A 12889-nucleotide genomic window follows, 5' to 3' on the forward strand; every position below is an offset into this window, starting at 1 on the left:
GTTGGTAATGGCTGATTGGAGGAGGTCAAGTGCTCACTTCAGACTGATAAAGGAAATACAAATTTGCAGTGAGGTCTCTCAGCCATCCAAGCCTTTTAAAAACAGAAGCAAAGTAACCCATGATGGCTCACAGGGCCTTGCCGAAAAATGTTAAATCGAGCCAAACTGGCAGGGTAGACCAATCGTCTGGCCCAGCAGGTGGGTGTAGAGTTGGAGGGAATTCCAGGGTGTGGAACCCAGAGGCAGTGGCAAATATTGGGGTGAGGGGAAGATGCAAAAGAGGCCAGAGCCAGATCCGAGAGTCATTTCAGGTTTGTAGGGGGGTGGGTGGTGAGTGCTACCAGGATGGGGGAATGTTATGGAAGTCGGACAGGGCAAAGGTTATGAAAGGATAACACTGTCAAATCTAAGGTGTTGAAGGGACAGGGAGCTTTTAGATCAGCAAGGCCAGGGAAGTTTCCTTAGCAGAAGTTGGTAGAGAATACGATTTGAACAGGAGAGTCTTGGATGAGCTCGAGTTTACAAAAGGATGCAATGCCAGAGCAGAGAGCCATGGAGTAGCTGAATCTGAAGGTGATGAAGCCAACACTGTGTATCAGCAAGAAGATGAGCTGAAGCAAGGCCAGGGTCATGTAATAATAGAGGTAAAAACTGGTAGGCCCTGTAATGGAGAAGAGATGGAGTTGAAAACCCAGCTCAGGAACATGGCAGCAGCTGAATTTCAGCAGAAAATGGTGAGTTTCATGGAGGCTTTCACTCCAGCAGCCCTGGTGACTTTTCTCACGCTATCTTCCTAAACTCACATCTCTATGACACTCCGATCGTCACATTCTCCCACTTCCTGCAAACATCAAGGTTCAGAACTCCTGAGGCAGCCCAGGATTTCCCCATGTCGGTGCCGTCTTTAAAGGCCAGCTGAGCATACAGTCAATCCTTGGCATTCTCTGCACAGATATATTTGGCAATTGGAGTGATGGGGAGGCAGGGGTAGAATGCTGTCTCTATCCATGCAGCGAGCCCTGAGGTATTGGTGACTAATGGAGGTCTGGAGGAGAGAGCAGGGAGCAAGAGTCACCAAATACCTACACTGATGTTCATTTTCATGGAACTGTCTAGTTTTAATACTGAATGTGGGAGAATTTATTTTTATTCATTCGCAGGATGTGGGTGTCACTGGATGGGCCAACATTAATGCACGCCCTCAATTGTCAAGAATCAACTGCATTGATGTGGGTCTGGAGTCACATGTTGGCTAGACAAGGTAAAGACAGCAGTTTCCTTCCCTCAAAGACACCAGTGAAACGGATGGGTTTTCCAACAATCAGCAATTAGAGTCTTAATATCAGATTTTTAAATTGAATTCAAATTCAAATTCCACCATCTGCTTTGTCAGGATTTGAACCTGGGTTCCCAGAACATTACCATGGTCTCTGCATTAATAGTCCGCAATAATACCACTAGGCCATAACCTCCTCACTATGGGAAACTGCGCATCAACGAGGGCAGTAATGAGATGTTAATGCATGCTATTCGGACTCTTGCTGCTCACTGCAGAGAATCCCATCTCACCTTCAACACACATTTGGAAAATGGGAGTTCTTGATCCCAATTTTCTCATCATGGCCCACGTTGTTTATGGACTGGGAAGATTCTACTCTAACTGGTCAGGCCCAGGAGACTGGCCTGGAATAAAAATGCAAGGGAACAAGGTTTCTAACAAGGCTGAAAGACAATGGTTTCAATCATCCCAATGTTCAACTGGAAGACGTTGTGACTTATCCAAATCAGGATATCAAACAAACAAAATACAGAAGCTATGAATGGGCCAACAGAGGTGGAGCTATAGTTTACATATACTGGGAAGCTGATCCCATGTCTGCAGATGTTACTACAAAGGGACAACGTTTAGATGTGGATGGTAAGGAAAGACCCTTGTGGAATGTCTACGTAATGGACAGGGAGTGGATGTCATTGCTGGAGATTGGTGAAGACTGTTTAAAAAGGAGTGCAACAAGTTGAGTGCAGTCCCACTGAGTTGGATGCCAACATTTTAAAGACGACATTACGGCAATTGTTTTACACAGAAAGATGTTCATGTGTGGAATGAACTTCCAGAGAAAGTGGTGGATGCAGGTACAGTTACAATATTTTAAAAATATTTCAGTAAGTACACGAATAGCAAAGGTTTGGAGCGATATGGGCCAAGTGCAGGCAAGGTGGGATTAGTTTAGTTTGAGATTATGGTTGGCATGGATGGGTTGGAGCAAAGGGTCTGATTCTGTGCTGTATGACTCTGTAACAAAGGAGGACTGTGTGGGTGACATGGACAAAGACAGCAGAGAGACTGCGAAGGGGTCATGTATCCCAGCCATAGATTTGGGTTGTTTAAGTCCCATGGAAGGACCCTAACCTTAGCCCAAACTGGACAGACTCAAGAAGAGAGCTGCAGGAAATACAGGCATGGATTTGGGAAGTTCCAACAAATGCTAAGTCTTTGGGGATGAAAGGGAGATTGCAGATGGGTCAACAGTTTACAAGGACAGAGGGTTTAAGTTTGGACTCTTTAAATGGTGGTACCATTTTTGAATTAACCATTCATACGACGTGGGAATCCCTGGGATTTCCAGCATTATTACCCATCCCCGGTAGTACTGGAGATAGTCTTGTAAGCACTGCCGTCATGAAGTGAGGTCCTCTCTGTACTGTGGATCAGGAGTTACAGAAACATAACCTGTAAGGGTAATGGTACATCGCTATGTTGAAAGGATGTGTGACTTGCAGGGACAATTGGAGGTATTCCCATGCATGCCTTCCAATGTCATTTTAGGTGATAGAGGTTGTGAGTTTAAAGTGTAAACAAAACTGAGCAGGTTATTACAGAGCATCCTGAGGACAGAGAATCATTCACAATGGCGTGAGGGTCAGGGACTGAAAGGTGGGCGATCTGTGGTTTAGTACATGTGGGCTCAGGGAAGCGGGAGGTGGGATTCCCAGAAGAAATGAGCTATGGCGAGTGTGATAAGAGATGGGAGGGAAACTAGAGAGAACTCCAAATCAAGGCTACAGTAGAAATGAAGAAATAGTTTAGCTCTTCATGTGCTTCGCTCTGACACCAGTAAAGGAACAGAATCCTCATCTATCTCTGGAGTTTTATACTTGAGTGCTTAGCAACAATAAATTCTTGAAATAATTTAAATGTTCCAAATGGGACTTGTCAAAGAAAACATTAAGTCATTCTTTCGAAAAAAAAACTTCTGATTGTAATCACTCACTGATACTATGCTGGGCTTATCATTATAATCATGAAAAAAAGCATCATTAATGCGCATTTGGTATAAAATCATAATGTGCAGAGGCTGGAGTATCAGAGTTACATCTAAAATAAAGTCTATTGTTCAGCATATTATTTAAATGGGAAGAGTCTGCAGATTTCTCAAGTCCTTGTACATGAATCACCAAAGGTTGGTGCGCAGATGCAGCAAGTAATTAGGAAAGCAAAAGAAATGTTGCATTTTTTGTAAGAAGAATGGAGTCCAAAAGTGAGGAATTCTTGCTGCACCTGTATGGGGAATTGATCAGATTGCACCAAGTGGGCTGGATCATCCTTCTTATGGAGGGATACATTTGTTTGCGTTGGAAGCAGTTCAGAGAAGGTTGACAATTCCTGGGATAAGGGGCTTATCTGGCAAGGGGAGGTTGAGCAGGTTGAGCCTACATTCACTGGAATTCGGAAGAATGAGAGGTGGTCTTCTTGAAGCCAATCAAATTCAGAGGGAGCTAGCCCTAACTCTGTTGATGGGGTAGGCCGAGTGAATGCTTACTCCCCTGGGAGAATTCAGCCAGAGGAGCCACAGTTTCAAAGTAAGTGCTCTTCCAATTTTAACAGAGAGGAGGAGGAATTTCATGAGTACGGGGAATTATCTGCCAGACAAGAGTAGAGGCTGACTCGTTGAAAATATTTAAAGGGAGTCAAGGGTTGTGGGGTCAGGCAGGGGAGTGGAGTTAAGGCCACCATCAGATTAGCCATGATGTTATTGAATGATACAGCAGACATGATGGGCCAAATGGACCGCTCCTACTTCTATTTCTTATGCTTACTCACAAAGAGCGAAGACTGAAGATTTATGAGCTGTAACAGGAAGTCTGGCGTTTACCTTCAACCTTGGCTGGACCGTCATATGTTGACTCTTCCTGCACACCTCAACATCTCCCCCAGCCCACCCATCAAGCCGGACTCCTTGATTCATGTGGGAACAAAGGTTGAGAACGCAGCTGATTCATTTTGGGAAATCCCCCATTCCCTCCCCCCACCACCGCCGACCCTCCAACCTCCAAGAAACCATTTCTGCAGACCACAGAGTTACAATTCAGGAAAAGGATTTACATTGCACAACGATATTAGTCGCTTCCATCGGACTCTGCAAGGTGGGAATCGGCTGTGGACAACGTGTTTCACCAACCACCAGGGACTGAGTGTCGACACTGAATGGGTTCACTTCAGTCTGGGAGCTTGTGGGCAGTGTGAGCACCTTTCAGTTCATCCAGCAACATACCGAGAGACAGCCCGAGTAAACAGTGGACACGTAACCACACACATGCATTGTTCGTAAGGAGTTGGTGAAGGTGACAATGGAGGGAAATTACCAATGGTAATGCAGTCAACACAACACAGTCAAAGTCAAGAAAGGTGCCATCAACATTCTGTTTTGGGATCAGTTATCAAAATGAACCAATGTTCTAAGGAAATGCTTTCCTTTTAGTGCCACTCAGTTGAAATTGTGACGAGTTCCCATCTTTACATTGTTTTTTAAGACATCTCCTCAATTGCTACTTCAGCCCTCTCATTTGAGGTGAGGAGGTAACTCGGGCTGCTAAGATGGGGAGAGACGCTATGTAAATGTAAGTTTGTTCGATCTCCCTTCCTTCTTCTCTAGGGGGTTGTGGCTTGCTTCGCCCCTGAGCTCAGTTCGCGCTGAACTCAGCACCAGGTCAGAGTGAGAATGGGGAGGGGAGGTGGGGGGGGGGAGGGGGGGGGGCGGGTGCCGTTGGGATGGGGGTGAGGGGCAGTGACTGTGGGATCCTACCTCGCCAGTGCCAGGCTGGCCCCTTAGGTTTTCATCAGCTCTCCTCTAATCCGAATCCCAAATTCAGAAAAGATACACCTGCAAGCCAAAACATGAATTTTCTACAATGTCCTGGAGAAATTTCGTTTTGTCTACAACCCGTAGCATTGTTTTGCACTACTTTTTTTCTGATTGCAGTGAAGATTTGAAGATTGCACTGAACTGTTTTGTTGCTTTAATCCAACCAGTGGGTCCAATGTTTGGATTGTCCTGAGGTGGTCAGGAATTGGTAGGAATCCCAGTAGCCTTCCGTTAAAGTCATCATGTAAAGTTAAACCTGCTGCTGACTCCAGTCTCTGTATCTTCTTCCTTTTCATGGAATCCCTACAATGTGGAAGCAGGCCATTCGGCTCACTGAGTCCACACCAAACCTAAAAACGGCATCCCACCCAGACCTACCCTATCCCATGGCCAATCCACCCTAACCTGCAGATCTTTGGATTGTGGGAGGAAACTGGAGCACCTGGAGGAAACCCACGCAGACACAGGGAAAATGTGCAAACTCCATACAGACAGTCACCCGAGGGTAGAATCAAACCCAGGTCTTTGGTGCTGTGAGGCACCAATACCAGAGCCACTGTGCCACATCAGGTTCCTATCAATTTTGACACTTTCTGAAATGGGCCACTTTTCCAATCACACTTCAATACAGCTACAATAATTTCTTTGGTCAGTTACATCATGGTTAGCTGCAGAGCAAAGCTCTTTCCACCCACAAAGTACCTCAGCAAGAACACATGCTGTGTCTTCACCCGTACTATCTGTCTATCGGCTTGAGTGCCATTCTTAGTGTTGAGTAGTTTCAATTTCAACCTTCAGGGAAACGGGATGAAATTGCTAAGAGTTTGTTTCATATGGTCACTCTCAACCACTCTCTGTGCAGCCCAGTGTTAAAGCCCAAGTCACGAATGTTCAAAGCAGGATCTAATACACTCCATTAGCAAATGTGTCAATGTTTAAAGGAGAATTTGTCCACAATTGATTTAAGATTATTATCTCCGCAAAGACATCAATGAGACAAACTGAGAAAATGACCGATTGCCGATAAATGGTGGAACAAGGTGGGAACTGTGGTCAAGATTGGGAATGCGCTTTTTTTTCCCAAGGCTTTGGGAAAGCTGCTGAGTTAGAGCACTAGAAGGATGAGCTCGATGGGTTAAATGGCCTTTTCTTGTGCTTGACTTTATCTTGAGCCATGTTCCTGGGGTATGCATTACACCTCCAAGAGCTATACAAAATGAACAGACCAATTCACTAACCGTAGTGACAAGGTAGGGCACAATATACAACATACAGACACCTTTAGCCTCACTTACAAAGAATGCACTGGCAGAGTTGTCAGAAGTGTTTCTTTTCTTTAGCACTTGTTGACGTTTGCGTAAAGTTAATCCCTCTCGAACCCTTTCCAGTGATTTGTGTGTTAATCAATGGCACTGAAGGCAACTTGCCCATGCCTTGATGATAATAGCCTTAGCTCTGGGTTTCTCATCATTCTCAGGTCTGGTAAACGGCAGGGTCTCATTGTTGTTTGGGTTGGGGAGAGACTCTCCAAACAACCAGACAAATGAAAAACCCTTAGTAATAAAGAATCAAAGCTGCAAAGTGGAGATTCCTTGGGAGCAGAAAGATATTTTCTAACCTGTCCCAAGATGTTATTGCACACCTCTGGGAGCAGCTGGGACTGGGCCTCCTGGGCCACTTCCCCACAAGAGCTCTAGGCCAGTGGGCTTTTATGATTGCACGGCTGCTGCTGAATGAATGAGGAGGTGGAGAAATGATCAGGTGTGACAACCTGAGCCATTTTTACTTATTTTCAATCGCTGGGCAGGAGTGTGGTGGATTGACAGAGTGAGGGGAGCTGACTGCACTCACTCCCAGCCAAGTGTGTTCACAGAGAAAGCAATTAAACGTCAACAGCTGCCAGAGAAAGTGGAAACACTGACAGAGGACACAAGCAAATTTGCACATTACAATAAACAAGGTTTATGAATAATGGCAATCCTCTGTGCCATCATGATCCTAAAGTGGAGCTCACATACTGTTCTATTACGGGGATGGGTGAGGCTGGGGTTAAAGACACTGCTTTTATCAGCAGGGAGAGGAAATGGTGACCAAGCATATCTGACACCGAGATATTTTCACGATGCTGTAATGCAAACAACAACACCACGCCACACCCTTACACCTCACTGCTCAATAAATGCAGTGCCACTCTAATGACTACGTCTACATGGAGATGGGAGAAGCAATGATCATGCAAAGCATGGTGGAGGAGGTAGTGTTAATGAGCAGCGGCACGTACCAGTCGAGAGTTAATGTCCTCAAGGGTCACTTATTGTTATTCTGAAAGATAATATCAAATAAAGATGGCAGATGGGCAAGGTCAAAGGTTACAGATCATGAAGACACAAGTGCACATGAGCAGCTCTCCCTTTCTCTGGTTAATTTTCCATTGCATAAACAAGCTCAAACCAAAGCCCGCACCAGCCGGAGGTACAGGTGCCTAGAGAGGACAGACATTCATTGCCTGGACCAGTGTTATTCACCAACCTTACGTAACAACACCCAACTCTCCTCCTAGGTTGTTCTCCCAGGCTGTGTCCTGTTCCAGAGATATTTCAAACAGTGCTCCCAATACTCCGCCCGATAATGTGACTGCCAGTGCTGTCAACTCCCCATCTGCTCAGCTCCTGGTTTCCAGTCTTAGACAGATGCCAAGTGGAAGCCAAGCACTCTCCCAGGAGAGGCTGATGGAGGGTTTGGGGAATTGGAATTGGAGGAACTACAAGTCTGATTGTTCTATCAAACTATAGGTCCTCTTCAGCTTTCATGTGGCCCATCCTCTGGATATTAGGGGTAACCCCTGCACATTCTCACTGAACAGCAAGAGCCAAAGGGAACATGGCACTGTTCGTACAATACCTCATACAGTATGTGGTAGGAGCCCCAGAGAGTCACAGGCCAAGGGAGATATTTTGCAAGTCACCCTCCACTCGCCCCCCCCACCCCCACCCCCAGCAGGCTGTGATATGAATCTCACTGGTCTAGACATTGCTTGCCTTTCTTGCAAGTTTTGGTGATGTGTGTCAATGTTTCCTCATATGACGATGCACATTACATAGCAAGGCAATTTACAGAACCTGGATGTTTGTCCCCTGTAGGAACCCATACTGGTCCTAGATCAGTTCAGTCCGGGTCAGTTAGAACCCTTGCCGGTCCCTGCAAAAACAAAAGTTTGGTTATTACTAACACCAGTAATCTACAACCTCTTGAAGAGCAACATGCCTGTTTTTCTTGAGATGCGTCTGTCCCAGAGGCACACACCATTGCTTGGTGGGCCGGAACTTGAATGTTGCTAAAAGGGATGAAGCTTTTCATCTTGCACTTTTCAAGACAGATACCATGCATGCCAAATTTTACTTTTCACCTGTGCTATATTTTACTTTTCGCCTGTGCTGTGATTGTATTAAGTTTGGCATATTTTGGAATTGCCCTGATGACTGGATGATTAAAAAACTTTGACAACATGTCCATGCTTTCACAAAATTCCCTCTTCCAAATTTTTACAGAAGGCATTAAACTCCTTAATTGAGGCTGAACTTCCAGTTCTCTCGGGCTCCTTGACCGAGTGACTATCGCTCATGTAGGAGACTGATGGCAAGCTGTGGTTTGGGACGTGCTGTCTGAAAGAATGGTGGAAGCTGATTCATGGGTAACTTTTGGATAAACACTCAGAAAGGGACAGAGAAAGAAGTGACAGGGCTACGAGGAAAGAGCAGGAGTGTGGGAATAATTGGACAACTCAACTAAAGATCCAGTACTAGGCATGATGGGCTGAATGGACTCCCTATGTCCTCAGTCATAGAGTCACACAATATGGAAACAGACCTTTCAGTCCATCTAGTCCATGCCGACCATAATCCTAAACTAAACTAGTCCCACCAGCCTTCTCCTGGCCCATATCACTCCAAATCATTCTGATTCACACACTGATCTAAATGTCTTTTAAACACTGTAACTGTACCTGCATCCAATAACTTCCTCTGGGAGTTCATTCCATAGATGAGCCTTTCTCTGTTAAAAAAAGTCCCCCCATGTCTTTTTTAAATCTATCTCCTCGCACCTTGAAAAATGCCCCCGAATCTTGAAATCCCCCACCCAAGGGAAAAGACACCCGCTGTTAACCTTATTCAGGCCTCTCATGATTTTACAGGTGTACTGTACCTTTAAGAGAGAGAGGAATCTGGCAAGGACTGACTGAAAGCACAGAGTGTGCTGAACAATTTGAAAATGTAACGTTCAGTTGAAACAAATAGCTGGTGTTGTATTGCCATGGTACAAAAAACAAATTCAATTCAACCAATCAGTTTAAATTAAGCCCCAGATGCCAAAATCTGATCGAATTTGAATTTTACCATTTGGGATGACATCAACCCAATGAAATGATCTGATGTTTTGGGGTATAAAGACATTTTGAACAGTTAGGGAGGAGAACAGCAAACAGCAGCCAAGCAAGCACCAAGACTGCCAGCAGAATAGCTCTCTGAAAGGTACCTGTCCGTAAGGAATTTGTGCAGCAGAACACCAAAACTGACCGAGAGAAATCTACAGAGAAAGTTTGATGTCCAAAGACAATAACTGGTTTTGAAATTGATTTGCTGTAAATTTAAAAGGGAATTTATCGGACCAGTATTGTAGAGTGGGAGGTAAAGGATAGGTTTAAGAGAAAAGAGTTGTCAATAGTTGTTGTTTTCATGTTTTCTGTTGGGCTTAAAGAGTAAAACAGCTAAATTTTACTTTGAATAGTGACCTGTGGGGTAGTTCTTTGCCTCTCAAAATTCAACAGATTACGGTCCGAGGTGAGCTTCTCTGTGTATTGGGTTTAAATTAGCAGAGGGGCTTACCCCATGCCGTAATACACACTAAACACCTGCTTAAGCAGCCTGTCCATTTGTGATGCATATAAATTCTATAAACCCATTATCAGGGACATTGACTGGAGGGATTACTCTGTTAAGATGTACAAAATTAAAAATCACAACACCAGGTTATAGTCCAACAGGTTTAATTGGAACTCTCATGTACACCAAGTGCCAACACTGAGTCATACAGTGAGAGTTCCAATGATTCAATGTTTCAATGTATAATTTCAGTTACATCACACTGTAAATTTTTGCTATAAATTCTGTGTTAGGATTGAGCCCTCCACTATCACCTGATGAAGGAGCGTCACTCCGAAAACTAGTGTGCTTCCAATTAAACCTGTTGGACTATAACCTGGTGTTGTGTGATTTGTAACTTTGTACACCCCAGTCCAACACCGGCATCTCCAAATCATGTCTGTTCAGGATGAATTCTGTCTGATGGTCTTCTGGCTGGACTGACTGCGAGCATGACTGGGGATAGTGAATGTCACCCAAACACAGGGCACTGAGCACAACTGTACCACCTCGAAATCCACCAACATTGAAACCCGGAAACTAGCACAGACCAGGGATTGAAACTGTGACCTTCCAGTCCGCAGTCAGTCACTGGATAAAGTGACTGACTTGAGTGTGCTCAGTTACGCCCAGGTAACACTAAACAAGCACAGTGCCTTAAAAATAACCTTGTGTATTGGATTCCCAAACAGATCTGACTGTTTAAGAATTGAAGACACGCCTTCTCATCATGTTCTTGCGTGCTGTGATTTAGCAATAACCCAGAACTCACAACTACAGCGATCGACCTGCATCAGTTAGTCCCTTCCCTCTTGTTTTTTAAACTTGTCAGAGCACTGGCTCTAGGCCACCCACAATGGCTCTACTCCTTGTACCTCGGCGCCAAGGTCACCATTCTTCATGCCAATGATCTATTTGACCAGGAGGTGCAGCATAATTGAGCTGCCAGACCTGCTGCGTTTCTCCAGCAATTTCTGCTTTTGTTTCAGATTTCCAGCATCCACCGTCCCTGCTTTTATTCTATTCCTCTGCTTTCCTTCCATCTCCTTTCACTCCTTCACAATTAGCCTGATTAACCAAACCTTCATGATGTTATTTAGACAACCCACTGATAATTAAATAAAAGGCTTGTTCATTTATCTGCTGATGGCGACAGGGAGTTCTGAAGATATTTGTGCACTGTGAGATGAAAGCAGACGAGCTAAGTGTGAAGTGGTTCCTGCTTATTTAGGCATTTTGATGCACTTGTATAGCATACCAGTAACCTTAATTGTTAACGCTGTCTTCTCATGTACACCAAGTGCCAACACTGAGTCATACAGTGAGAGTTCCAATGATGATGGGATGTTGCTAGAACTGACTTTTATATAAAACCACATCATCCAGCACATGAGCATTGCTGAGGGGGGAAACATTTTTGCAAAACTATCCAGCTTGATCAGGATAATTCACAAGAAACACCAAAGAGGAAACAAGAGTTTATACACTTTCACTTTATTTTTGGGCTGGGGATCTGCAACTAGCAGAGTGTCACAGGGACCAGGGCTGGGTCTTTACTTTTAAATCTATTTACAACTCGAGGGCATCCCTGACCAGGGCAGCATTTAGAGTCCATCCCTAATCTCCAGACAGCAGTTAAGAGTCAACCATTTTACTGTGGGTGGGTCTGGAGTCACATATCAGCCAGACCAGGTAGGATAACAGCTTCCTTCCCTAAAGGGCATGAGTGAATCAGAAAAGATGTTGTTAAACTTGAAAGGATTCAATAAAGATTTGCATGATTTTGCCAAGGTTGAAGGGTTTGAGCTACAAAGACAGGCTGAATAGGCTGCAGCATTAGAGCTTGCTGGATAATCTTACAGAGGTTTATAAAATCATGAAGGGCATGGATAGGTAGGGGAGTCCAAAGCCAGAGGGCATAAGTTAAAGGTGAGAGGGGCAAGATTTAAAAGGGATTTGTAGGGCTATATTTTCACACAGAAGGTAGTGCATGAATGGAATGAGCTGCCAGAGGAAGTGGTACAATTACAACATTTAAAAGGCATCTGGATGACAGAGGTGGAGATGGACCTGGTATCTCTTCTGCTTGGAGGAGAAAGTGAGGTCTGCAGATGCTGGAGATCAGAGATGGAAATGTGTTGCTGGAAAAGCGCAGCAGGTCAGGCAGCATCTAGGGAACAGGAGAATCGACGTTTCGGGCATTAGCCCTTCTTCAGGTTTCCTGAAGAAGGGCTAATGCCCGAAACGTCGATTCTCCTGTTCCCTAGATGCTGCCTGACCTGCTGCGCTTTTCCAGCAACACATTTCCATCTCTTCTGCTTGGCCTAGTTAATCTACTTCCATTAGATGCACACAAAAAAAAGCTTTTCAGTATCCTCACTTTTTGTGCAAGCTAGAACGTTCTGTTAGGATGGGTGTTAGAAAATCCCCTAGGGCTGTCACCTTGGACGGTGCACCATAAAACTGAGAATCTTTATATTACATGGCGGCCCTTTCTGGGCTTCGTGGGTACAGGTGTGTCTGCCATAATAATAAGGGCCTTTATATAGCCATGACAATGCCATTTAATGAATCCAGTATCCAGAGAGGAGCAACTACATACACATGATTATGTATAAATTTATGCTCTCGATGGTCAAGGGCTATTACTGTGCTTTGCTGAGCCATATTATTACTGTTATGATTTATTAGTTTGTTGCTAGATGTTAGTCATTATTTATCTATTTATTTGATTAGTGGTTTTTTTGTACAGTTTTGAATTATTTTGTTTTGTACCTGTTGACATATCCAAAAAAATCTTTTTTTTCAATAAAAATATATATAAAA

The 12889-nt window shown here is 44.3% G+C and overlaps 1 protein-coding gene across 9 annotated transcripts in view; it reads right to left on the reverse strand.

Moving 5' to 3' along the window:
* LOC122564941 (dynamin-1) overlaps positions 1 to 12889 on the reverse strand; it is a 251392-nt gene that overhangs the window by 4764 nt on the left and 233739 nt on the right. For 6 of the 9 annotated variants that reach the window (XM_087998275.1, XM_087998274.1, XM_087998276.1 and 3 more), the window contains one exon: positions 7426 to 7466. The exons of 2 other annotated variants lie outside the window; for them this stretch is intronic. In XM_087998275.1, coding sequence (XP_087854401.1) covers positions 7445 to 7466 — 22 coding nt within the window. In that variant the 3' untranslated portion in view covers positions 7426 to 7444. Of the gene's footprint in view, positions 1 to 7425; positions 8343 to 12889 lie in introns of all 9 variants that reach the window. One more of the 9 variants, XR_015760697.1, reaches the window with a different exon arrangement.

Source organism: Chiloscyllium plagiosum, unplaced genomic scaffold (genome assembly GCF_037043375.1).
Source record: "Chiloscyllium plagiosum isolate Xiang-an unplaced genomic scaffold, Cpla_swu_hap1 HiC_scaffold_21, whole genome shotgun sequence".
In the NCBI taxonomy this organism is placed as follows: Eukaryota; Metazoa; Chordata; class Chondrichthyes; order Orectolobiformes; family Hemiscylliidae; genus Chiloscyllium; species Chiloscyllium plagiosum.